The 25,858-nt window shown below is 41.9% G+C and overlaps 2 protein-coding genes across 6 annotated transcripts; one reads left to right on the top strand and one right to left on the bottom strand.

Annotated features, from left to right (window-relative positions):
• Positions 1–13,788, bottom strand: unc93b1 (unc-93 homolog B1, TLR signaling regulator). Of its 2 annotated transcripts, none has more exons than XM_035637031.2 (13): positions 13,648–13,788; positions 8,939–9,052; positions 8,633–8,774; positions 8,380–8,533; positions 8,089–8,250; positions 6,983–7,112; positions 6,759–6,852; positions 6,382–6,506; positions 5,924–6,106; positions 5,493–5,778; positions 5,272–5,393; positions 5,036–5,158; positions 1–3,573 (listed from the first exon to the last, which is right to left on the bottom strand). In XM_035637031.2, exons 2-13 carry the CDS (start codon positions 9,050–9,052, stop codon positions 3,316–3,318), a joined length of 1,893 nt encoding a protein of 630 aa, XP_035492924.2. In that variant the 5' UTR covers positions 13,648–13,788; the 3' UTR covers positions 1–3,315. The 2 variants fall into 2 exon arrangements, with proteins under 2 accessions (XP_035492924.2, XP_035492925.2); XM_035637032.2 differs by having other exon boundaries at positions 8,939–9,055; positions 13,648–13,787.
• On the top strand, positions 13,667–21,442 carry naf1 (nuclear assembly factor 1 homolog (S. cerevisiae)). 4 transcript variants are annotated; one of them, XM_035637048.2, is made up of 10 exons: positions 13,667–13,810; positions 14,977–15,136; positions 15,788–16,029; positions 16,175–16,292; positions 17,049–17,142; positions 17,261–17,343; positions 17,463–17,623; positions 19,444–19,495; positions 19,922–20,009; positions 20,128–21,442. In XM_035637048.2, exons 3-10 carry the CDS (start codon positions 15,788–15,790, stop codon positions 20,523–20,525), a joined length of 1,236 nt encoding a protein of 411 aa, XP_035492941.1. In that variant the 5' UTR covers positions 13,667–13,810; positions 14,977–15,136; the 3' UTR covers positions 20,526–21,442. The 4 variants fall into 4 exon arrangements, with proteins under 4 accessions (XP_035492941.1, XP_035492938.1, XP_035492940.1 ...); XM_035637045.2 differs by having other exon boundaries at positions 13,739–13,877; XM_035637047.2 differs by having other exon boundaries at positions 13,747–13,882.
• The last annotated feature ends 4,416 nt before the right edge of the window (positions 21,443–25,858 follow it).

The raw sequence follows: 25,858 nt of genomic DNA, 5'->3' as shown, positions 1-25,858 counted from the left end.
TGCTGTTGAACTTGATTTAATTGATCACAATTTGTAATTACAAAAACTGAAAAGTTATGGTTTCAATTCGACTGCAATGCTCTGGCCAGAAAGCTGTTTAGCAAATAGGAAACAGACAGTGAACTTTAATGGATGTTTCTCTGAACATTAAGTCGTGGAATTCATACATTTCACCTTAAAAAAAATTGCATAAACAGCGATGTATGCAGATGACTCAACAATATACATGGCAGAGCCCACAGCTGAAAGAAAGGCTTACTAGTCAGCGTTGTAATGGGTAACAAAAAACAAACTGGTTCTTAATGTCTGGAGGGCAGATTCACACTACCTAACACCATGCCTGGACAAATCATTCAAGTAAGTAACAAAAATCAATTCAGAATATCAATGAAAAAACATCTCCTAGCTGAGCAGCTCTCTGCATTTGCTAATATTTAACTGCCAGTGCTGCCACTCCCATTAAAATATATAATCTCATTAAGGGTTTTTGTTAATGTTGACATATGTTTATGATTGGTCCGACCAATGATGTTCGATGTAGTGTTTATCTATATATGTTTATCCCTACATTCTGTGAATAATATAAAATAGGTCCTGCGTTGTGTTGAGTTTTTTACTGTGATTGTTGTTTTATGTCGTTATAGCACTGCAATGTCTAGATGCACGGGTGTTGAGCAGACTCCAGGAAGAATAGCTGTGGGTATGGACCCAGCTAATGGAGATCCCAATAAATTAAATTAAATTAAATATATGCAAAATAAATGGCATCAGCTTCGGCTGTACTCTCTGTGAAGTGCTAATCAGCAAACTCATTCCGTCAACCTTTATTTATACTCGAGAGATCATTGAGGGGCAGCCCTCATTTACAATGACATCGAGTTACAAAGACAAAGAAAACAACAAAAAGGAAGCAACACCATCATAAGAGCATAGAAAGGCACTAAAACTTTCCGAAATGGAAAAACAATTTGATCGGGACAACCAGGGTGCAAGAGAAATACAACTATGTAAAGCAATTACAAGTAGAAGTTTGGCAGTCCAAAATCAGATTTCTAAAATGTCCAAAAGGCACAAGTGAGTTGATTTTAAGAAAGTGTTGTATTTTGTTCCACGAGTCAGGCGCAGTTTTCCCAAGTTCAGACCCAGCGAGTCTGATAAAGTCCCTCTGAATGACAAAGTAAGGTAAGATGGAAGTTTTCCAACAAGCACCCCCAATAGATGAAGAGATACCAGTGAGTATCACGTCTTTCTTGGAGAGACGACCATCCAACCTGTCATATAAAATACATCATCATACAGTATCCACACCTCAATGCATACGGTGCTTTATTGTCTATTTTATACTTGGGAGCATAATTTACTAAATGAACATCTTGCTGTATTGAAGAAGACTTGAACCTTGCGCTTGAACCATAAACTCCTCACGAAAATGTTTTACTGACGCTTAAAATCAAGAGTGAAAGTATGAAGACTTCTTTCTGCAACTAGTCGAGTCGCCCTCTGCTTCACTTTTCCTATGTCCATTATTTTATAGTCTATGGTCGTGACCTCTGCTGTCTACAAACACATGCAGCGTTCAGGACACATTGTCCTGCTGTCATTGCAGACACATCTGAATTAGTCGGGACCCCATCGACTCACTCGTGGACTCTTCTGTCAAGGCTTATGGGAAATGTTTTTTTCCGCTACGGACTGAAAATACAAACAATATCGGATCTTCAAAAAAATGAAATTATAAATAACTACCATCCTTATCTAAACATATGAAACAAGCCACAACATTCACCTAACAACGGCTGCGTACCAGGGCTTTTATATTATTATATTTATTATTTTTGATGTCTGCAACAGAACCTGAAGGTAACACCCTGTTACCTAAGCCTGTTAACTTTGGCACGGTGAGCGCGTTTGCATTCTGGCATTAGCATTTACAGCACCTCTCTGAAGCAGAGCTGTTGGCATGGCTGGGGACTAATGTGTTGTAAAGTGTGTCTGACTGAGACAGTTCACATTAGTAATAACACCAAGAAAAAAAAGAAAGAAAAAAACCCAGAAATAATAGACCACAGGGGGCCACATTGAGGAAAAATTCCAAATATCATGGGTATAACGTCATCATTTTACGAGAATAAAGTTGTGATTTTACTAGAAAACAACATTTTATTTAATATTATATTACGGAAATAAACAGCAACTCAGGCGTGAGCCTTTTCAAAGTCCTGATGCAGATGGTAATGTGGTGCTGATGTGCCAAAAGATGAATTATCTCCTTATGTGAGAAACCTAAACTGAAGTACAGCTTCACAAAGTTTCTCCATGTTGCTCATTTTAACGCACGGCACTGCTCTTCTGACATTTCTCCACTAAAATAACACAGAGACCATATGTACGACTTTATTCTTACTCTCAAAATATTTTGACTTTATTCTCATAAATTTATGACTTTATTCTCAAAGTCTCCAATTTTTTCTCTCAATATGGCCCTAAAACTCCATCGTACTTTAACTCCTCCCAGACAGCACGAAAGGAAACTAACGTGTGTCGGAGCTTCTGATGGGATCCTGAGTTAGCTTGTTTCCTCTGACAGAAGTTGATAAGTTCTTCTTCTTCTCACCACTTTTCTTTTGAAAAAGCAAGTGTTGGACAGTTTCTTTTGCTTTATGCTTTCATTGTTGGTGAATATTACTTTTCTATGTCTGTCCACTTGTTTCATCATTTTCTCATTGTTGTTTTTTCCTTGTTGTTTTTTTCTTCACTTGTTCGGAATAAACACATTTTCAATTAAATTCAGAAAGAAGGGTTTGAACGTAAACAAAGGCAGAGGAACAAATATAACTTGCACCTGCAACCAAACTTAGAAAAACACTTCCTCATTTCTTTTGCAGCTGTGTGCTCGCATTGAAATCGGACCAGTTAATATATTACAAAGTTTGTTAAATAATGAAGCACAAAAGCAATTACAATCCCTTATATAATAATGGGTATATATGGCAAATATGAGCCACAAACTGCGGCAAAAGAAAATCACATGTATTGTTGTTGCATTCAGTCGTACTGGTTATATCCAGTGTGTGCAACACTTTGAGACTGAGCCTTCTGAAGGACTGCTGTGGTTATACCTGAACGAAAGCTAATTTTATAAAACACATTTTGTTCAGTGAAGAATGAAGAACAACACTTAGTATAAAAATATAAATGGAATCATGAACACAACAGCATCCAGAGCATCTTTGAACTCTTTTCCCCTCGCGTACCTCTGTCATCCGTCCACCATCTCGCCTCCTCTCTCCTGCTTTTTCTTTCCTCTCACCCTCCCTAGCGCTCTTCCTTCTCTCCCTCCTTGATGTGCACGTCCTCGCGCTTGTGGCCGTGACCCGCTGCCGCTCTCCTCCTGGCTCTGGGTGAGTCATCTCCCTGGGCCCCTCCGTCTTGGACCCTTTCCTCCCGGTCCTCTGCTCCCATCTCTTCCACCACATCCCCTTCGTTCTCCTTGTCCAGCTCTTCGTCATCGTCACTTCTCTCAGAGTCTGACTCATCTGAGTTGTCTTCTTCCAGGTAGCGGTACCCTTTGACCTGCGAACACAAATGGCAGGTTAAAAATAATGACTCACTCTGAAGTCAAAATGGTTTTGTAGTCGCCTTTTAGTCACAACTATAATTAAACTTTTTTCACAAAAGGATTTCCTCCACTGGGGGCTGGTATAGTACCAGACAAATCACTGTTTGCAGCAGTTCCAATCTCACTGCACAAGATCTATGGAGATTTTTCTTTATGAGTGAATTAAGTGTTTACATGCTATGGTGTGAGAGTCTCTTATCTGAATCAGAATTAAAGATCTCTCAGATCTCTGGTGTGATTCTGTGACGGTTTAGTCTGTCAGGTTTACAATCGTTTTTTCTGAACTGACTGTTAAAGCTTTAAACAAAAAAGATCTCTCGGCCCTCTCGCTATTATAGTTATTATGGAATATGGAATGGAGGCATGCAGTAAGAAAATGGACCGATTATTTTTTCTGTAAAGTATTAAAAGCCCAGGATGATGCCATCAGATTGCCAGTTCTGGCCGACCGACACTCCAAAACCTAAACATATTCACTTTAGTATCATATAAGACAGAAAAAAGCAGAAAATCCACGCTGTGTTAAAGTTATATCTGGGTGAAATTTAGCATTTCTGCTTTAAAAAAGGACCTCAACAAATGGATTATCTAAATAATTATTTCCGCCAAGGAGGTTATGGTTTCATCCTTTGACGTAGAATGATGCTACGGTACGGATTTTCTCGAAACTTGGAGGAAGGATGGGACAGAGGCCAAAAAATAACATATTCAATTTTGGTATGGATTGTTTAATATTGGCATGATAGGCCTTGGTGGTATGTTCTCTACTGAGTGCAGTTCTAGTTGCTGATGATTTTTATTTCAAATGACTGATCCACCAATCAGCTATGACAGGTCTGCATGTAATTAAAACCAAGCATAACATGAAACACAATAAAGCAACTCTACAGTCAAAGCACTTCATAAAAAATAATAATATTACACTGAGATGTCCCAATACATAAAAAAAATGCTGGACTTGACACCTCCAAGTACTCTCGCTCACTTAATATGTTTTTCCCACGTAAACAGTAAATCACAGTGAGAGCAGTTGTAGAGGTTCCCATAGTTTATATATGTAATAGTGCATGAAGAAATTCAAAATAAACCAATGGCTGCCCACTTGTTCTTGCAAAAACCTGTTCAGTCAACTTTTCATTTCCTGTGGTTTCCTGTTTTCAGTCAGATACATGAAATTCCAGCACATGGCACATACTGACTCATGGTGCGTCTCCCTATGTCACAAGAACGCCCAACAGTATCACGAGGGCCACTTTACCGCCACTAGCCTCAACGGCAACTGAACTCCTGGCTGCAATTTGGTGCATTAACTACGCTAGGACACCTTCTTCCTGGGCAATCTTTCCATGAAACAATGAAATCTGATTAGGTGAAAGTCGGCCGGAGTCACTGTGTGAAAAGACCGTGACCGGTTACCTTGTGCCGTGGCCGAGGGATGCGAGGCAGTCTTGGGCGCACATCACTGGCCAGTCGACGCTCCATCACCCAATAGCAGTAGCAGGCCAGCAGTAAAGTGGCCAGAAGGATAGAGAGTTTGGCCTGAGGGGCGGGGACGACACACAAGTAAACAAAAGAAAAAGATATAAACTGTTCCTGTAAAATCCAGATCCAAAGTGGTGGTTGTCGTTTTTTTTTCAGGTCTCATACTGTACCCTCATTGGCAGGTGGGACCAGAGGTAGACTATGAAGATGGCGATGGCCTGGCACCAGTGATAGATGGTGTACACAAAGTCAAGACGTTCCTTTTCCTCAGCATACAGCATTCCGAGCACAGCTGACACACACACGCACACACAAACAAAAGTTCATGCCATGTGCGAACAAAGTTAATGCACGGTACTCTCAGACCCCTCGACCGCAGCCCGTTACTCACTGCTGAGGCCCGTCTTGTTCAGGGCAGTGCCGAGACCCCACAGCACGGAGATCACTAGCAGGGGGCCCAGATACTGTTCGTATGAGAGGTCCCGGTCACGTTGTAGAGAGAAAGCAAGGAGAGCCACCAGCAACACCAAGTGCACCGCGGCGCCGCTCGCCAGACACGTCCAGCGTGGGAGGCGTAGGATGCAGAGGGGAAGGAAGGAAAAGACGGAGCAGGAGAGGCCATAGACGACTATGAGGAGCCACAACCTATCCAGGCCCAAAATGCAGACACCGTAGGACTGTGGAGGGAGGGAACAAATGAAAGAAATGAGATGAAACAACAAAAAGATTTTCTTATTATTACAGAAACACCAACAAAAATAAGTGATGAACATTAAAGTTACACTATTGTTTGCTCAACAAACTCCACTGACGGCACAGTACCAGAGAGAATCCGGTGACGGCAAAAAGCGCTTCAAAGCCGCTGTAGATGAAAAAGGGGCTGAGCAGCCGCAGGCGGTAGTCCCTCAGGTGTTTGAAAGGCAGTTGGAAGATGTTTCCCCAACCGATGCTCCGGAGGTCAATCTCCTCTGTTGGCCGGTAGGCGGCGCCACACAGGACAAGGAACTGTGGGTAGCAGCAAACAGCAATTTTCACAACCGCAACTTACAAAAATGTAATTAAATTCACGGGTCACGCTTTACATGACTTCACGTCGCGCAAACGCTGTAGGCCTGTAACGGTAATAAAAAATCAAAAATTGAGGCTCAACTTTACGCATGTCAACCTGTTCGGGAGAAAGGCGAGAACGCATTCTGTTTATGATCAGTGTGTGTGTGTGTGTGTGTGTGTGTGTGTGTGCGTGCGTGCGTGCGTGCGTGCGTGCGTCGGGGAGCTCTTACGACGATCATGGCCAGGAAGGCGAAGCCCATGAGGACACTCTCCACCTGGATGAGCAGCATGGAGCGGGGCAGTTTGGTCAGCACCGTGGTGTTAAAGCCCGGGATCAGACCACTGACTGCTGCACCTGATGGAGGAGGAGGACGGTTCACACATCAGACACGGAGGTGATGGGAAGCCGACGTGTTTCAGTCCTACAAACTCAAGTTTTACTTTATCACTGCCATCATCCCACAGTCGTGTCTTGTTGCCACGGCGGCTGCAGTTCACTAACTTTACAAATGATTTCAACTCATTGGATAGAAAGGAATGAATCCTCGTCCACCATTGTCCTGAGGGTTATTTGTGTATAATCATTCATAGGTGGAGGTGTCTTTACCGCAGACTTTGACATTGAAGAGAATGTGCTTGGTTTTATGCAGGTGGCCGTTGAGGACAAGACGCATGGGGAACTCCGCGAAGACAAAACTCAGCTGACAAGGAAGAAAGAGAAGACAGGGATCAGTGTGTGTTTCTTTCTAAAGCAGCACAACACATGTTTCTGATGTTAAAAAGAACACAATTATGAGGCATTGGTGAAGGAAAATATGGCTGAAGACTCACGAAGAAGATGATGTGGAAAACTGACTGGAAGACGATGATGTAGCGGTGGCACGCTCCTTTTGGAAGCTTTTTCTGCTCCTGCACGTGCTCTTCCTTGTAGTTGACGTACTCGTAGTACTGCTGCGCCATCCTGCACGTGTTCGGTGGGACAAGACAAAGTCACAGCAGACACAGACTCATTCACTTAAAAAACACATTTAACTGTGGATATGTGGGAGTAGGTGTGTATGGACCATTACATACATTACTATTATTTGTTTCTTTCTGTATTCAACTATAGAAAACAGCTTGTAGTGCTGTCAATATTAACGTGCTAATCTTTGCATTAATTGTAAAATATTTAACGGGTTAGAAAAATTTAACACCATTGCATTTTGTTTACTTCCTGTGGCGGCTGACCTGTGTGACGACACAGCTCACAAAGGAGACGGGCTCTAAGTGTCCAGATGTTTAGCTGATAGATATCTAAGAAACGTCGGCGAGGCCTCAGTTAGTAAATGGACTGTATTTATATAGCGCTTTACAGGAAAGCTTCTTTCTTTCCTCACATTCATACACTGCCAGAAAAGTAATTTATGGTTAAGTGTCTTGCCCAAGGACACATCGGCACGCGGACTGGCGGAAGCTGGGATGGAAGCGCAGACATTTGGGTTGGTGGACGACCAATTCTACCTCCTGAGCCAGTTGGCCTTGATGGTTTCACAGGAGAGAATCTGTGCTCAAAGTTAAAATGATGCTATTAAACAATATTATTAGAATTTAAATACTCCCTTTGTGTTGATTCTACATTAATTCAATCATTTTACATTTGAATATCCATTAATACAAACTTCAGTCTTAAGAAGAAAAAAATTGATTAATTGCGATTAATCACAGCAACTATTTTTTTAATAGATTGACAGCACTACTATATATATATATATATATATGTAATAAATGGTGGAGATTAACGCTTATGTCTGACTGCAGATTTTAAGGTTGAGTTGGTGAATGAAATCCCAGCCACTCATGCGGCTCGACCTTCAGTGTGCTTTGTGCACTCTAACATCAGGGAGGTCGAGCTGTGGCAGCTGATGAAACATCATCACCCACGTCCTGTTTCTCACCTTGTAATGTAGTTTCCCAAGGAGGCCCACAGTGGCACAATGACCACGCCGATGGCCACGGCTGATGGGACCAAGGTGTAGTAACGCTCCCAGTAATTGGTCGAGACGAAGAGTGCATAGATTCCTGAAGCCAGGAACATCATCCACTTAGTGCCTAGAAATCTGAAAGAGAGATAAAGGTAGAAAAAGAATGTAGTTGGGATGAACAAGGATGTGTGCGTGTGCGTGTTTGTGTGTGTGCGTGTTTGTGTGGGTGTGTGGGTGTGTGGGTGTGTGGGTGTGTGGGTGTACCTGATGAGAACAGGGGTGTACAGCAGGCCTATAATAGGTGTGACATTAATGCCCATCAACATCTTCCGGTCGATATCTTCAAGGCCAAGGTTGCTGTACTTCACCTCACGGTACGTCATATCATAATGAAGGATCAGTTGCATTTGCAGAAGGCCTGTAGAACGTATACACACACACACACACACAAAATAAATTATAAAGAACATATGCAAGAGTGCTTCTCTCCCTCTCTGTATATCTCTGCCAAACTCACCCATATATACACTGTACACGATCATGGCTCCGACACTGGCAGCGACAACATTCTTGATGACTCCCAGCCTCTTCCTCCTGTAGTATTTCTTCTCCTCCTCCTCCTCATTGTACTCTGAATGCGGACCCAAAAACTCCTCCATCTGAAGAAAACAAGGGGGGGGAAAAGGGTGTCTGCAACTGTTTGATAAGAGCACGGGGGGTAATGGTTTTTTTTCTCACCCGCGGTGAAGTGTGTCAGCTTTCACCTTAAACCCAAAGATAGTGGAGGCTGTTGTGTGGTTAAACACAGGACGATTGAGCTCACCTGGCCCTGAATGTTTTCTTCTTGTCCCACATGCAGCAGTTCATTCATGCCGCCATTGGGAGGCGCCTCAAAATCAGCATCTTCACCGTGCTCTTCTATATCTGTTGCCTCCATCTGCTGACCAAAGAGCAGTAGTACATGGGATTAGAGCTGCAACAGTTAATCGATTAATCAATTAGTAATCGACTACTAAATTAATCACATACTATTTTGATAATCGATTAATCGGTTCAAATTGTTTTTATGAGAAAAAAGTAATTACTCTCTGATATCAGCTTGTTAAATGTGAATTCTTTGTTCCTCTATGACAGTGTACTAAATATCTTTGGTAACCCTAACCCTAACCCTCATCTTGGGGTTTTGGGAAACACACTTAACATTTTTCAGCATTTTATGGACCAAACAACTAATCGATTATTCGAGAAAATAATCGACAGATTAATCGATAATGAAAGTAATCCTTAGTTGCAACTATACATGGGATTACTTGACGGTTAGTTGCACTTCCTGGACCCAAAACCAGCCAATCGCATGTAATCCCTGATGTACCAACAGGGACTAGGGTTGAAACATGTTACAGCTTAATGAGATGGAGTCTCATCAGGCCACATCAATTCTAAGGCTGGATACATCTGAATTATGCCACCCAGTTGATTAAAGGCAATTAGTTTTTAAACATAAAAAGCCAACAATTCAGTATCTGCTGCTTTGAGAATCGTTTGCCTCGTGCTTCCAGAGTCCTTCAAATGCAATTCAGCAAACTCTGAGCAGTCTGTGCCTTTCACTCAAAGTGGCGACTCTCTATCCATTCTTGCGTTAAGGTCTGATTGGTGGACTGTTGCTGAGACGGTCGTCTTTTTTTGAGGTAGAGAAGGTGTATATGGTATGAAAGGAGGGATGATGACTAAATCACATAAAATGGCGATAACAGGAAGAACTTTTAATCGGATTAAAGATTTCTTTATTGAATAGATCTATTCAGGTTAAAAGGGGAACAGCAGTATCTACCAGGTACAAGGTAGATATGGAACTCCTCATGGTGGTGTGATCAGCCCAATGCATTACAATTAATGATGTGGTCTCAAGTGTAAGTGATATTGTTCAACACTGTTTTCCTGTCGACATGACCCAATGGAAAAGGGGGAAGGAATTTAACACTAGTCCAAGGCAAGATCAGGGTGGTTGAGATGGTCATATTCAAGGGGATTTAGAATTTCAGTGGAGGAGACAAAAGGTAGTGTTATGTAGTAGGAAGGCTTTAAGGGGTATAGTTCTGCATTCAACACAGTCACCGCCCACAAGCTGGTCACAGAACTGAACATCCTGGGCCTCGCTTCCTCCTTGTGCTCTTTGCGGGTCATGGACTTCTTTACCGACCGACCGCAGCAAGTCAGAGTTGGTAAGAATATCTACCCCACTGGGTAAAAAGGCTCAACAAAGACTTTTCTTCCTGGGGAAATTGAAACAGGCCAAGCGACGGCAGGAGATGCTGCTGAACTTTTTACAGGTGCACAATAGACGCCATCCTGACTTATATTTGTATCGTGACCGTGTGAAGAAGGAGAGGGCTCGGCAGAAAGTGAACGAGGAAGTGGGGAAGTAGCTTTAGCCCCAGCCTTCCAGTGGCGCTCCCGTCTGCCTTTTCTTCGTTCAACCGTTCATGTTTACCTGCGTGCGCGCGTGTCTTTGTCTGCGTGCATTTGTTCAAATGATGTCGGAGAAAGTGGGAGGAAGAGCGGGCAGACTTTTGCACAAATAAGCGCAAATGTTTGCTTGCGACCAAACTCGTGCGAGCAGAAAAACGCGACAATGCCCTGCACGTCCGATGTGCACGCAGCATACAGCGCCACAGTGTGGTACGCCAGCTGCACGGCCGTCGAACTGCACGGCCTCCATCGCGTGGGCTCAGGGCATCATCGGGTTGGAGCTCCCTGGGCTGGACAACTATATACCACGACAAGCTCACAAAGAGAGCACGCAATATCTACACAGACATTTAAACATCCTGGTCAGTCTTCGTTTGAAACACTGCCCTCTGGCAGAAGGTTGAGTCAACAAACAAAGCCAAAGCAAACAGAACAGTTCTTACCCCAGAGCTGTGGCCTCTATCTCTCCACTTCCACATGACTATGAAAAGCACAGTCAAACATGGGCTGTATGTACCTGCAGCTGCTGCTAGACTTTTAGTGCACTGCCATTTTCTACTGATGCTGCTGCTCTTGCCTCTTCAAAGACTTGGACTTAGATTATGAATTTGTATGCCTTTTAGTTTCTATTGTGTGTCTTTTTAAATGTTTACGGTATCCCACTTTAGAGCCAACCGAGATGTCATCATGCATTGGTGTGATGACAGTGATTCATTAGCTGCATGGTTATCATTGCAGTCCAAGTCGTCCCAGAGCAGGCCAGATACACTTTTTTACAAAAATATATTGAAAAGCTATGCAGACGGCATAATACAGAAACAGCAGACAGGTTTATGAAAGGTCCCAGCTCACAGAGGCATCGATGGGGAAATAGATGGCAGCTTCTTTAGCCAAACAGACTTTGATACAAGAGAGAATTATGGATGTGGAAGCTAAAGCGTTAGTAAGGACTGACATCACGAAGGCCCGGGAAAAACATTGGGATGAGAGAAACAAAGGACGTCATCTATACAGAATAGAGATGAAAGTGGGAGAGGAATGAGAGTAATAGGGATAAATTTCCAGAGTCAGCCGGCGCTCATCTAAACCCCGTCTGTCCCGGTTCCTCAATGGTGGAGCGAGCTCCCCATTGACATCGGGACAACAGAAACTATCAATGCTTCCGTTGGTTGAATGCACTTATTGTAAGTCACTTTGGACAAAAGCGTCTGCTAAATGAATGTAATGTAATGTAACATAATGAGCAACAGATTATTGCAAGACTGAGGATTGGGCACCCAGGGTTTGTCTGTGAGAAGCTGTGGGTGTGGGGTGAAGAAAGTGTATAGAGTGTTATCTGTCGATAGAGAGAACTAGTAGAGAAAAGCTGAAGAAGGAATTGAAGGAATGTGGGGTGAAAATTTTGAATCTTGGGAATTTGTTCAGCATTGAGGACAGAAAGTCTGGATCTTTGTTTGAGATTTTGAAAGAAACCAGATTGATGAAGATAATTTAGTTGGGTTTTCTTTTTGAGCTCTGACCCACACCATCTTCAAAACTTTACATCAGCATGTTAAGGAGGGTTGTAATATTTCACAATAATATTATTAGTGCAAATCAATATTTGCTATAGTGGTGAGACAGGGCGGGGGTTGCCCACTTTTGCCAATGCTCTACCTTGGGATTCAGGGAATAATGATGAGAATCCTTTCAAAATGTTTTCTGATGAATATAATGGAAGACATAATTGATCAATTCATTAACAATATAAAAGATTGAGTGATATTAAAAAATATATTGTTATTGTTACACTAAATAAATGTGTGGCAAATATATGTGTTTGTATATATTTGTGCTGAAGAGCTTGTGCACTGCCACATTCTGGCCTCCACCCATATCCACGTGGTAACATGCACCACCGTGGCACACAAAGACATATTTTTCATCGGACTATGATATCTATAAAAAGACAATGAATATCACAAATATTTAATAGAAATATGGGGGGGTAGAAAAAATTGAAAACCCTTTCCTGTTCTCCTGTCCAAAAGACTATACCCTGCCTGTGCAGAAAGAGTAACTGACAAAGCCCTTCCCACTTTTGTGGCATCTCCCCATTCACAATTCAATCCAGTCTGACGTTGATGAAGTGTAATGTAATCATCTTCAGTTGACTACAACTCTTGGATCATTCATCTGTCTAACGCATTAAGAAACAGTCTTCTTTGACATACTTAAATTCCACACACAGTGAGACAGTGCAATCGTCACCACCACAGCAGTCTGGGGTTCAGGTCATAGGTCAAATTGACCCTTGAGCGTTATTACAAACCAAATTTTTAAAGGAACACCATCTATTAACTATGCTTTTCAAGGAGCACTTGTGGGGTTGTTTTCCTTCCCATCGTTAATCGGCCTGTAATTAGGCCTGTCATGATAACTGCTTTTTTGTTGATATATATAGTTATTGCGATAAACGATATTATCATCCTTTTGAAGACCATTTTTTGAGGCTGAATTTAGAAGGAGAGAAACACGGAGAGAAAGGTTATCCAACATTTTGGAAAAATACTAAAGAAATCCATATTTTCGGACATTTCATCGACCAAAACAGTGTTTGATTAATCATACGACGAGGACAGAAGCAGCGAGATTGTTGTTGACGTTCATTCTCATTCTCAACACACAATGGCTGTTATTGAGGTCAAGACCAAATTATTGATTTCATATTCATGTTTCGTACGATAAGTCGATTGATGTATTTATCGTGACAGGCCTATCTGTAACTATGAACCACATTTGTCAGAAAAAAGAGGATATGAATGTCAACATGTCGCAGCATACTTCCCTGGCTACTGGCCCAGGTCACTGATACATATTCGAGCATCAACTTGTTAACAATGAACATTAAGAAGAGATATTTAGAGGGGGGGGGGGGGGGGGGGGGGTCCTGGTAGTTTCTGATATTGCTGCTCTGTGTCCTCCGTCGTGTTGTCCCACGTCCCCGTGGCCGATGGGGACCCGTGTTGGGACGGTTGGCGTGTTTCCGGGCTCCGCTGATTCGTCCAATGAGCTTCCACTCACCGTGTCCGCTGCGCAGGTTTCCTCACGGGGCTCCGCGGCGAAAGACGTCTGCCCCCCTTTAGAGACAGGACCGACAGGACACAGAAAGACCAGCTATGTGTCCAACCGAGTGTCTTCCTGACTCTCCGCCGCTCACTTCCTCTTTCCGAGGCACAGCGGGCAGGTAGGGACACAAATGCAAGAATCGAAAGTCACTTTTTCACTTCCTCACTGAAATCTTCCTCTTAAAGGTACAGTAAGTATGATTTCTTCTTCTTCTTCTGTTGTTGTTTTTTTGTAGTCTATGTTTTGGTCATTGGATTTTCTTTTCAGAAACGGGTATAATTTTTTTTTTTAAATAGTTATTTGATTTTTGTTTTTAAATACAAAAATTAAAATTGATATATGTGTTGACGTTTTTTGCCATGGTCATAAAGGAATGAGCGATTTTTTTTTAATGGTTTGATTCTCATTTTCTTTTTTTAAAAAACAAAAAATAGAATCACAAGAAAACTGAAAGGAAATCCCCACTACATTTCTTAAAATGTACACTTAATGCAAGAAATATTACATTGTACAACATCTAAGTTATATTCAATATATAATAATAATATTAAATAATAATGAAATATTTATGATATATTAATTACACATAATTCAAGAACCCTTTGAGAACAGACAGTTTTTCTGGTTTTGTATTTAAAAAGAGTTCAGGGCTGAGCTATAATTTGGACCCAAAATGCAGACGACCAGACTCAATGGAAGTTTTAACAGATTTACAAGTCGTTCAGGGGCCACAGCTGCCCCAAAATCCCCTGCTATTGTGTCTTGTGTAGTATAAAAAATTAAGACGTGGACCGAAGATCAGAATAAAGGGATGGAAGACTTTTTTTAATGTCATTTAGTGTCTATCCCTATTAGACTGCACCTTACTCCCGGAATTGATTAAAAAGAAAAGAAAAGAAAATCTTAATGAGCACTTGAAGCTGTTTCTGCCTATCTACTCTATCGATTCTTGCACTTTTGGGAAATATCTTCATATCTTGCGTAATAACTTACTGTAAATCGCGCCAGCTGCCAGTGATGATTAGATTTTTTCTCTTTACGTCTGGTCTCCCGCCTATCACTTTCGACTGCGCCGCAGCTTTGCGCACACCCGGAAAAACACAACCCCACGTGTTGAGAACACGCGGTCGGGGTTGTGGTCAAACCATAGACCCACAGACAAACATTTTGTCATTTCAAAATAAATCTGGACCGATCGGGTGCGGGGCCGTGCGAGCACGTAATGTCATTTTAATTTCAGACTTTACTTTACTGATGCATAATATGGTCTTATTTTTATTCAAGTGTTCACGGGGTGTTTTGCTTGTCGACACCACCATCAACGAGGCTCGTATTTTGAAGGTTAGTAAACGGAAGTGGTCCGAGTGACGCTGTGGGAAACGAGGAAAACGCAGGTCTGGAGCTTCAGCGGTTGTTCGTGGCTCTGCTTCAGTAACGGACACAGGTATTGTTCAAACACTATGCTGCTCCTTCTGCTCATGAAATGTCTACGGGGTGTGTTCGCTCCGGGTTACTCCAGGCTCGCGGCCGTTGAGGATGTGTGCATTACATTTAACGCTGTTAGTCTCGGCTAGCTCTTCGGCTAATTAGCCGACTGGCGCTAACATGAGTGGAAATAAGTTTTACAAGCATGTGCCATTTTGGCATTGCACCATGTCATTGGATTCTGGGTCAGAAATCCAGATTATTATTTCGATGATCGATTTTTCTGACCGTGTAGTCCTCATGTTAATGGTTCAAACGTTGGATCCTTGCTTGATTTGACTTGTTACAGCTCAGTTCGAGTCTACTGTACATGTCACTGTAGTTAAACTGTATCAATACAGTGGACACACACAGGAAATACATTTATAAATAATCTACAAACTTGTATGGTACATTTGTTTGCTTAATGGCCGTCAATTGTTCGGAAGAGAAATATGGCCACGTGGGGGAAAAAATGAAATAATGTGATTAACATTCAAACATTCTGCAAATAGCTTTATAGGTACGTTTTATTAGTGGGTTTCTGGTAATAACCAACTTTGTTTCATATGTTCAGACATTACCAATCACCTCCTGGCTGAAAGGATTTTCAATGTTTGTGACATTTCAGATGGATGAAGAATCAGTCTGTCCTGGTGGACCGACATCACCACCCCAGGAGGAGATGGAGGTCACCGTGGCAACACAGCTAGGAAGTCTCATCGTATCTCCGGACAACGCAGACCCGTCATCAAACGCACCGACAGTTTCCGAGGAAAACGGAGATTCGTTGGCAACGGCGTTGTCTTTGAACGGAGTCTGTAAGACCGAGGACTGTGACGGCGATGAGGATGACTCTGAGGATTCGGACAGGTATTTACACACACAAGTACACAACAGTATGATGTTTTCAGCCGGAAGATGCTGGTTGCCAGAATTAGTATAGTACTATTTTTATATTTATAACAGAAAGCAGGAAGGAAACAAACAAACTCACCCTCTCTTCCTCTCTACTCAGTGACAGCTCTTCCTCCTCATCCTCCTCTTCTCCCTCCGCCCTCGTAATAGAGGACGATGATGATGAGGGTTTCAGCCAACCGGTCCCCATCAAAACCAGAGATGAAGTCCTGCCTGAGGTGAGTCTGTGCCCACGGCAACCAAGGATTTTACTGTGTGCTCTAAAAGGTGTTTCTCCTCCCTGTTGAAGAGGACAGAAGGACGGTCCTATGGGTTTTGTCAATGGATTGTATATATATATATATATGAATCACTTTAGATCAGTCAGGGCTTGACGCTTAATTTTTCCCAAGGAGCTCATGGACTTGAGCATGAAGATCGTTAAGGGGGAACTGTGTTTTACCTTAATAAAGGGAAACGAGGAGACATTTAATAGCAAAACAATATATTTTTAAGGGGGGAAAAATTAACTAAGATTTAAATAATAAATGCTTCTACTGTATAGTCTATTAATCGATTAATCTGTTGATTATTTTCTCGATTAATCGATTAGTTGTTTGGTCCATAAAATGACGAAAAATGTTGATCATGTTTCCCAAAACTCCAAGATAATGTTTTGTTTTGTCCACAAACCAAAGATATTCAGTTTACTGTCATATACATAATATACTGTATATTATATTGAATAATTTATTGTATTATTTCATATGTAAATGCTTTTTGTAATTTGTAAATGTTTATTGTCCATTAGAATATCAAATTATTAATTGCTTGGCAGTGTTGGCAAATTAATACACTAGTTAACACGGTTATTTATTCATCTTTCAAATCTACAATTAATTATTTAAAAAATGCTTTATTACTATGTCCATCACACTTGTAATCCTCCATATTCACACTTTACAAGCTGAGATGTTTGTGTTGTTTGTGTGCAGGAGCTGCCGGCGGTAGAGGAAGTGTCTGTTTCTCTACCGGAGGATGTGGAATTGCAGCCCGTGGGAACAGTCTCCAGTATTATACAGCAGCTTGGTAGGCACGCACGCACGCACGCATGCACGCACGCTGAGGTCACATTTGAAGAACTGGAAAAGGAAGCATTTTTCCATTCTTTCATATATGTCTTAAAGCTCTCTTTCTGCCTCTGCAGTTGTCATCCAGTCTCTAAGAGACACACCCGCCCTCATTGATGACAGCATCATCTTTACCTCTGATAGGCAGGCTGTGGGCAAGGTGGGTGGATCAGTAGCACCTTGGCTGTCTGGTAGACTTACTTTATGTTTTTCGTTTGTTTGTGTCCTGTTGGTTTCCACATAACAACAGTGTTCCATTCTTTGCGTGCGTGTTCTTAGGTGTTCGAGGTGTTTGGTCCAGTGTCCAGTCCGCTGTACATCTTACGGTTGAACTCTGTGGAGCAGATAAGCAGCAAGGGGCTGAAGGAGGGACTGACCGTCTATTACGCACCAGCCATCAAAGAGTACACGGGATACATCCTCACACAGCAACTTAAACTGTAAGTAAGCACACATAAATGTATAGATCATATGGAGCGGGGGGGCCTAAATGGCAGCCCGTGGCAAAGGTTCGACCCGCTAGAGCAGGGGTGGGGAACCTCAGGTGATCTGGCCCACGAGGCAATACATTAATACACCACCTAAAAATAAACTCAGGAAAAATTATTTTAAGAGAACAATTAATTCCCCCCGGCATAAAGTGGGCGGATGTCTGTCTTTCCGGGCCATGGTCTGAGTCATTGAATACAACACGAGTGTAACTGTCATCGTGTCATTGTGTCAAGCCTGTGTGCCTGGTTTGTGTGGATGCGCCGGCTGTAATGAAAAAGGCAAACCTTGAGCGTCATACAGCACGTCTTTACAACTGGTTGAGCTGAAAGGACGAGCGCGGTTGTCACCCCACTCGTGTCATAAATCAGAAAAATTTAGTAAGCTGAATTTTACATTAGCATTCCATGCTATCAGTTAATCATTAAATATACTGAGAACTTTTACAGAAGAAGACAATCTTAAAATGCGACGATTCTCAGGCAAGATCTGGGTTCATAAAGGGCGTATTTTTTCCTTGTGATTTTTCTAAGTGCTGTATACACATAAAGTTTATTATAATACCGAAAACAAAAAAGACAAGCATGTTTGGATAACGCTGGCTGGCCAACAAGCGGTTTTATCCAAACCGCGAGCTGACCAGGACAACGTGATACATGCTGGCTTCGTGGTGAGTGAGATAATCATAATAATAATAAGTTCATTTTTTTATGTATCATCTTTCGTAATATAAAATGCTGCTAAAACTACTTAACAAAAGTGAAGATAAAATCAAACAAGAAGACATTATTAAAAATTTAGAGCATTAAACCAATAAGAAACAATAAGATGGATAAAACTCAAAAATTGGCCACAAACATCTTGATGTTATTTCAATTAAGTTCAAAAGGTCATAAAAATACATCGTGTCTTAAACATTTCAACAGAGGTTATGTGTTCAATAATTTAGTATGGCCCCCGAAGGATGATCTAAAAATCGAAATGGCCCTTGATAGGAAAAAGGTTCCCCACCCCTGCGCTAGGGCCAAATGTCTGGCCTGTGCCGACCCATTGGCACTGACAATCTGTCATGATCTGCATAAGAACACTTGCACGCTCTCTAAGGGTCATGGCAGGTCATGTCTCCCATTAATATCTTCCACCGTGTCTGCCCCCATAGTCTAATTTGTCCTACCTCAGTTTCACTATCGCTCACACAATCCTGCCTGCCTCGGTGCGCCATCGTTTCTGCTGGGCTGTGCACGTTCCCCGCGAGGGGCACGCAGTTCTCAGCAGGAGGGAGAGTGTAGTCTTACCTGTCACCTGGGCTCTGTTGCTTATGAAATCAAACTGCATGCTATTCTGCCTCTGGCTCTTTGCCCCCTTGTCTCTTCGTGGCTGTAGAGATGCTGCAGATACTCGTCTATGTGGAAAGCTATTTGGACAATTTTTAGGTTTTGAAACTGTTAAACAAGAGCGTGAAGGTTAATCATGCGGATGTGTGAGTATTTTACCCTGTGTTTACAAAAGTCACTTTCTCCACGTCACGGTATATACTCCTCCATTATCAGATAATCGGTTGTGATTTCCCCCGGCAAGTCTTCTGCTGGGGGAAATCACTTTTCAACGGAGGGGATCCAGACCGCAGAGCAAATTTCAAATGAGCTCCCATTCGCCTTGGTCCAAGGCTCGGCATACTCTAGCTTGCTTGTTGATTAGTTGTCACCTCTGATGTGATGGATTGACATTTATTTCTGAGCAATATGTCGTGGTAAAAATGCTTCTCCTTCAGTTTTAAGGGATCTGATGCATCTTGGAAGAACGATCAGGAACCACCAGCAGAGGTAAGTGCCAAGAGAACTGTAGACCTGACACGTGATCCATGTTGAGACACTGTAAATAGACTATATGATAAATGGACTATATTATATAGCACTTTTCTAGTCTTATTGAACACGCAAAGCACCTTACAGGACATGTCATATTCACCCATTCACACAGTGCTGCTATTTATCATGCTATATGTGGCATTCATACACTTTTTCGGAAGAGCCGTCAGAGTCAATCTAGTTTTAGTTTGAGAACTCCAGGGCTGCGTTGTAGTATGGAGAAGCAGAGAATAAGAATTTTGGAAAAGATGATGATCAAGTCGACAGCATTCACTTCCTGATTGGTTCTCATCAGTCACGACCCGACTACTTGCCGTTCCTATTCATTCAGTGGAAATGAAATAAAAATGTCGTTGTCCGTCTCTTTCTCTCCCTCTCCAGGCCTTAGATTACAGTGATGATGAGAAAGAAAAGCAGGCAAAGAGGAAAGGGAAAAACTCCAAAAAGCGACGGGACAATAACACCACAGGTACTCAGTCACACACTGTGAGAGAACTGACAGCAGAAACAATTCATCTCTCTCTGAATGTACATTGGATGTGTGTTAAACCTTTTTGGTACATTACTGCATTACTCTCCCTTTCCAGATAATCCTGCCCAGATTACCCAGAACACCTCACAGCAGCATCAGCAGCAGCAGCAGCAGCAACGTGACAGCAGGGGTTTCCCACCAAGACACGCAGGGCATTCATTCAGGCACCAGAACCCGAGGAACCAACAGCCACTGTACAGACACACACACCCACCACACAGACACAACCACCCACCGTCGACACACGCAGACGTGCCCCCCATGTACCTCCCTCCCCCCTGCCCGTACCCTCCTCCACCTCATCACCATTTCCCCCCTCCCAGCTTCCCTCTCTACCCTCCTCCTCCATCTTTCTACAATCCGTCTTTCTCCTCTCCTCTATGGCCGCCACACTCTCTGCCCTTCTCTGACCTCCCCCCTCCTCCCCCGCCCCCTCCCCCTCCACCACAGTGATCTGTTCACACTCTGCACATATAGTTATAAAAATGAATATGTCGTGTTTGTGGACTGTCAGACTGGACAAATCGTCCACGTCTTTCAATCACAGTCTGCTTGTGAGCAGTGTTTATTTAGCTTCCTTTTTTTTATTGTGTTTTTCAAGTTTCAAATTTTATTTTACTTACTAAAAAGCTGAATATTTAAGTATGTGGCTTCCTGGTTCTTTATCATATAATTTTACTGAGCTAGTGAAAAAAACTGTAAAAAAAACACACCCTCCATTGCTGGAGTAAGGACCTACTTCCTGTTGTGCTGTTTGTAAATGAAATGCTGATGCTGCAAGTCCATATGTGTAAATGAGGTGTTGGTATACAGATACTGGATTTTTCTAATCTCACTGAGTAAATGCCAGTGTCAAGTGGACTTATTAAATATGTTTGAATGTCACTCATGTCTGTCTGTCGCTTGTATGAACACACTTCATTTGGTTTTCATGTTTTTATTTTTGAATTTCATCGTATGTTCTGCAGTTTTTCATTTCAAATACAGACTGCGAGTGTCTTGTTGTAGTTTGTAAGTGACTGAAATGACCGTTGACTTTGCGTCAGTCAGTTCTTTTTCTACACAGTCACGTCGACAAAGGATGGAAGAGCAGTATGAAGAAAACATGTCGAACATAACGGTTGTTCAGTTTTGGATTCAGTTAGAGCTTCGTCTTCTCTGAGCCTACAATATTCTTTAGAATAAAAATCATTCTCCAGTTGTGCAGCTTTGAACTGAACATGTTGAGATTTAAGAGTGGTGGGATAAGACGAGCTATGAAAGCCAAACAAGTCATTGTCACACGTGATATTTCTTTCTTTTTTTTGTACTAGAATTCTACCATCTGGAAAACTTGGTCAGTGGGAAATAAATGTCTTTTGTGTCAAATATTTCTGAGTTCACTCTTGAGTCGAAATGGAATCTGGAACGGGACAAAACCTTTTCCTGCGGGAACATCTAGTCCCATCTCCGATGATATGCTGTCTACAACTTGCATTTACATGCTGAGTAAGTGAGGCTACGTCGCTCGCGTCATGCTTTCAATCGAGTCATCTCATGAGTGAAGTGGAAACGCACAGCTTTCTTTCTTACATGTGTAGGAAGCGTAGTTGCACACATTGAATGATAAATGATAAGTTGTCAGTTGATATAAGCCCTGAACAAAACATTTAATAAAATCCAAAAAAGGATGAAACAGCAAAACCCCTGAGTGTTTTGAATAGCTCTCAATTATAACAAAGTAAATTGTAAAAATATTCATCCCTAGAGCAAAAACATAATTGGGAAATAATTCGTAGTGGTCCTTGGCAATGCGATGGTGGCCCATTGCTATACGCATTGAGCCACCACGCATCCCTTTATGAACTGTTGAGGTCAAATGTCTGTGAAGATTCACCCGGTCCTGAATTGAGGGCAGCTGGACTTGTTGGTGTTCCGCCTCTCTCTTGTGAAAGGTTTTCCGAGGAAGCTTCTCGGATGGGAGGTGAAACGTCTCCAATAACCCACAAACTATCGATGGAGGACCACTACTTTTGACCCCGGTTCCAGGGTTCCAAGGTATGAAGACATTTCTTCAACCTTGAACATTTTTGGGCTTGTCCGGGAAATTCCTGTTAAAGGGAGTTTTTTTTCCTTTCTCCATAGTCCCCAAGTGCTTGCTCATTGTGCGAACTGCTGCGTTTCTCCGTAATATTGTGAGGTCTCTACCTTAGTATGTAAAGGTGCTTTGAGATAATGTATGTTGTGATTTGGCGCTATGCAAATAAAATTGAATTGAATCTGGGATGGAGGTAAAGGCCTCCTCCTGAAACTGCCTTCTGCTGCCCCCAGTAGTCATTTCCAACAGAACACTGTTCCCAGGGGCTAGAGATATGAAAGAATTTAATATTGTGCCCCCCCTCCAACCTAAATCACCCACCAGTCTATAGAAAAACCATTTGACGACCCGTAGTTTAATAGACTGGTGTAGTCTAGTGTTATTGACCATTGATGTATGAATGTCAGGGGTACATGAGTGGTATCACTTATTACTGATTTCTGGAAAAGTTAAAATCAGTGTTGAGGAATTCATTGAAATCCTGTGGTATTTGAAATCTTGGTCAATATGTTTCCAAAATGTGTCAAACTCTAAACACTTCTGTAAAATGTCGAATGACACTTAATCATACCCTGATATTACTTTTCACCACTGGGTGTCAGTATTTCGTTAAAGACCTACTGTATCTATAGTATCTATCTATCTATATATGCACTATAATCCACTCAAGGCTTATATTGCTGTGTACATTCATTAGAAAAATATAGCAAATACAATAATCTGCAATCCTGTAAATACATTTAAAAAAATATTCATTCAACTTATTACATCAAATGATGATTTGAACCAACGGGGACAAAAAGTACAATCACACAAAAATGAGCTACACAATCACTGCCCTAAATAAAGTAGATAAACCACTGTAGATATTAATATGCTGTTTCAAGGGACTTTTGAATTTAGTTGTGCACTACAGATGGGCAATATATATAAATGTATTTCCAAACACAATAGCTAATTTTACATACAAATAATTAGTCATAACATGTTGCCTGGAAATGGAAGCGTAGAAATTAGAAAATGCTAGGTCCAACCTGCCAGTAAAGGTATTCATATTTTGATGGGGGTGTTGTTTTATCTAAAAAGATCTTTTAAAGCTCACTTAATTTATATTGTTTACATTTTCAGCTTCTTAAATTTGACTCTGCCGATGACTTAAATGCCCAAAATCCAAACACCTCCTGGCTACAGCAAATTCGTTCATCGAATCCTAGAAATCTACAGTAGTAATGAAGTCCACTTACCTTTAATTGACAGTATCTCAAGGTTGCTCCTGAGACATGGTTGATCTCAAATAGCTTTTGATCAATTTCAGATTGCGAAAAAATACACCGTTCTCGCCCCGCAAAGGTTACTTGGAGAGTGCAAAAAATCAAATAAATAGTATTGGAAACAAGCGACGGGGACCCGGCGTGATCACGTCGGAGGCTGTAGTTTGTGGTGTGTATTGCATTATACAGACTGGAGAACTGATTATGTTATTAAGCTTAGCATCATTGTTATAGGCTGGGAAAAACATAATAGAAACAGCTGTGAGTTTCACACAAAGCAGTTCTATAGCAGCTCAAACTACAGCCTGCTCCAAAATGATCTTTACATTGAATCAGCACCTCAGAACAAACACTGGCAGCTGCATGTTGCCCTCAGAGGTTCCTCTGTTCTCAGTGTCTTTGCCTTGAGTGAAGAACTACGAAAATTGTTGCAGAGTCATTTTCTGTTCATTGATTGGTCGACTATTTAGGAGGGTAGGGTCGGCAGGGTTTTGCTTTCAGGACAGGTGGGGACCAACACAAAGCTAAAAGGAAGTTGAGATGAATAGATAGATAGATAGTGGACACATTCAGCTCACACACACACACACACACACACACACACACACACACACGCATGCATGCAGATGGAATTTCATACCACCCTGGGTATTGGATTCTTCTCCTTGGCCGAAATGGAAGCATCATCACTCACATCAATCAACGCCTGACACTCTTGTGGTTTGCCCAGAACGCACACACAAGGGCCGGCTGACAGGCACACGACGACGACTGACAGAAAAAGGATGTGAAAAAGGGAGACGTGACTTACAGCGAAATGCCGATCAACACTTTGTGTCTCGTTTGTTTGATGGCCGCATGAACAGAGGAGCAAAAATGCCAAGTTGTGCTCGTTGTGTGTTATGGCCGTGCTCAGTCTCGTCGACACTGGGCTGCACAGGTTCAGCAGAACTATAATTCAATGTCTCGAAAAATGTCACTATCGAATCACCTTATCCCCCTAAGATCACAATGTGTGCATGGATTGAAATACATGATATATGACGTAAAAGTGAGATTTTTATTCATGTCAGAGTTATGGCTTCATGGTGGCCAATGTTGATCAGTCCGCCACTTTAGTCCATGATTTTAAATGTTGACAAATAATCATCATCATCATACAGTTTTTAAAAAATGATAAAGATATGATCCTCACTAAGTACAGGGATGAAGAAGGGCTTTGATCAGCAGGTGTGTGTAGGTGTGCATATGCATATATGTATGTATGGTATGTGTATGTGTATATGCAAATATGTATATGCTTATATATTGCTCTGTCTTCAAGACAATTAAGGTTCTATGTTTATAGTTCGTTTATATATACTCTGTATTGTATTTTTTTTAGACTAGATAAGACTTCTTCCTACTCTTTTTCGCGCATGTAATTTAAAGGAAAATTCTCTTCTTTTTTTTCTCTATTTTGCTGGACATGTTTTCAACAACTGCTGTTGTCTTTTTTGTTGTTGTTGAATTTTACAGGCTTGTAATAAATAAATAAATAAATAGAAATAAATTGCTTCACTCCGAGGTGTGCCATGTCACAGTTATTCATAGTTCATAGAGCATCAGTTCTAATATTTTGGTGACTTTTTGCTCCGGCACAATCAGTGGTGTTAGGGCAAATGATATAAACGTCCATGGATTAAGTGAAATATCTCATCATCTCTGCTACATATTAGTAAATCATGTTTTACACACATCCATGACCCAGTCGACGTATTCCGAGGACGTTGGCGATCCCTTGACATTTCCACTGGCAAACTGTGTGCACATGGCTCATGCAGGGTATTTGAGAAATGTCTGCATCAAACCCAAGCAAGTAATAGGCCCCCTAAAACACACATATATCTCTTCTCACATTACGTGTTGCTCTATCTCCTTCCATCATTCCAACATCTTCCCTGTCACCGTCCCCCACCTCTACCCGTGATCTCTGAATCGGCAGTCTGGCGTAACTGGAGACTCCGAGGACGTGACTCGCGTCCCCGTAGTCCCGACCGTCCTGTAAGCGAGGGCTATCCCTGGATGTTGCCTCAAGTCAAATATTACATAGAGCTAAATATAGTTTCAGCTGCGAAAATAGTTTTCACAACAAGACATATGGGTTGGAGCAGCGCAAATGTGGTAGAAAGAAATGTATTCACGGGTGAACTATATCTTTAGTTATGAATTTCTGACAGTTTGACGTGGGGTGATAAAAATTCACCTGTCCAGTGGGTCTGTGTGAGCCAAGGAGAAGGGGTCAAATGTGTGTGTCAGACAGGGAGGAGGGGAAAAGAGAGGGGGCCAGGTCAGACACAGTCACTTCATAACCATGGAGCAGTGACTTGGAGGACACACCTCTTTAACTCTCCGGCTTTTTACCCTTTCTCTTTCCTCGTTTCAAACTGCACAATCCC

The sequence above is a fragment of the Scophthalmus maximus genome, chromosome 8 (genome assembly GCF_022379125.1).
Source record: "Scophthalmus maximus strain ysfricsl-2021 chromosome 8, ASM2237912v1, whole genome shotgun sequence".
Taxonomy (NCBI): domain Eukaryota; kingdom Metazoa; phylum Chordata; class Actinopteri; order Pleuronectiformes; family Scophthalmidae; genus Scophthalmus; species Scophthalmus maximus.
The sequence above is the reverse complement of the archived record's forward strand: the minus strand, read 5'-3'. Positions and strand labels throughout refer to the sequence as shown.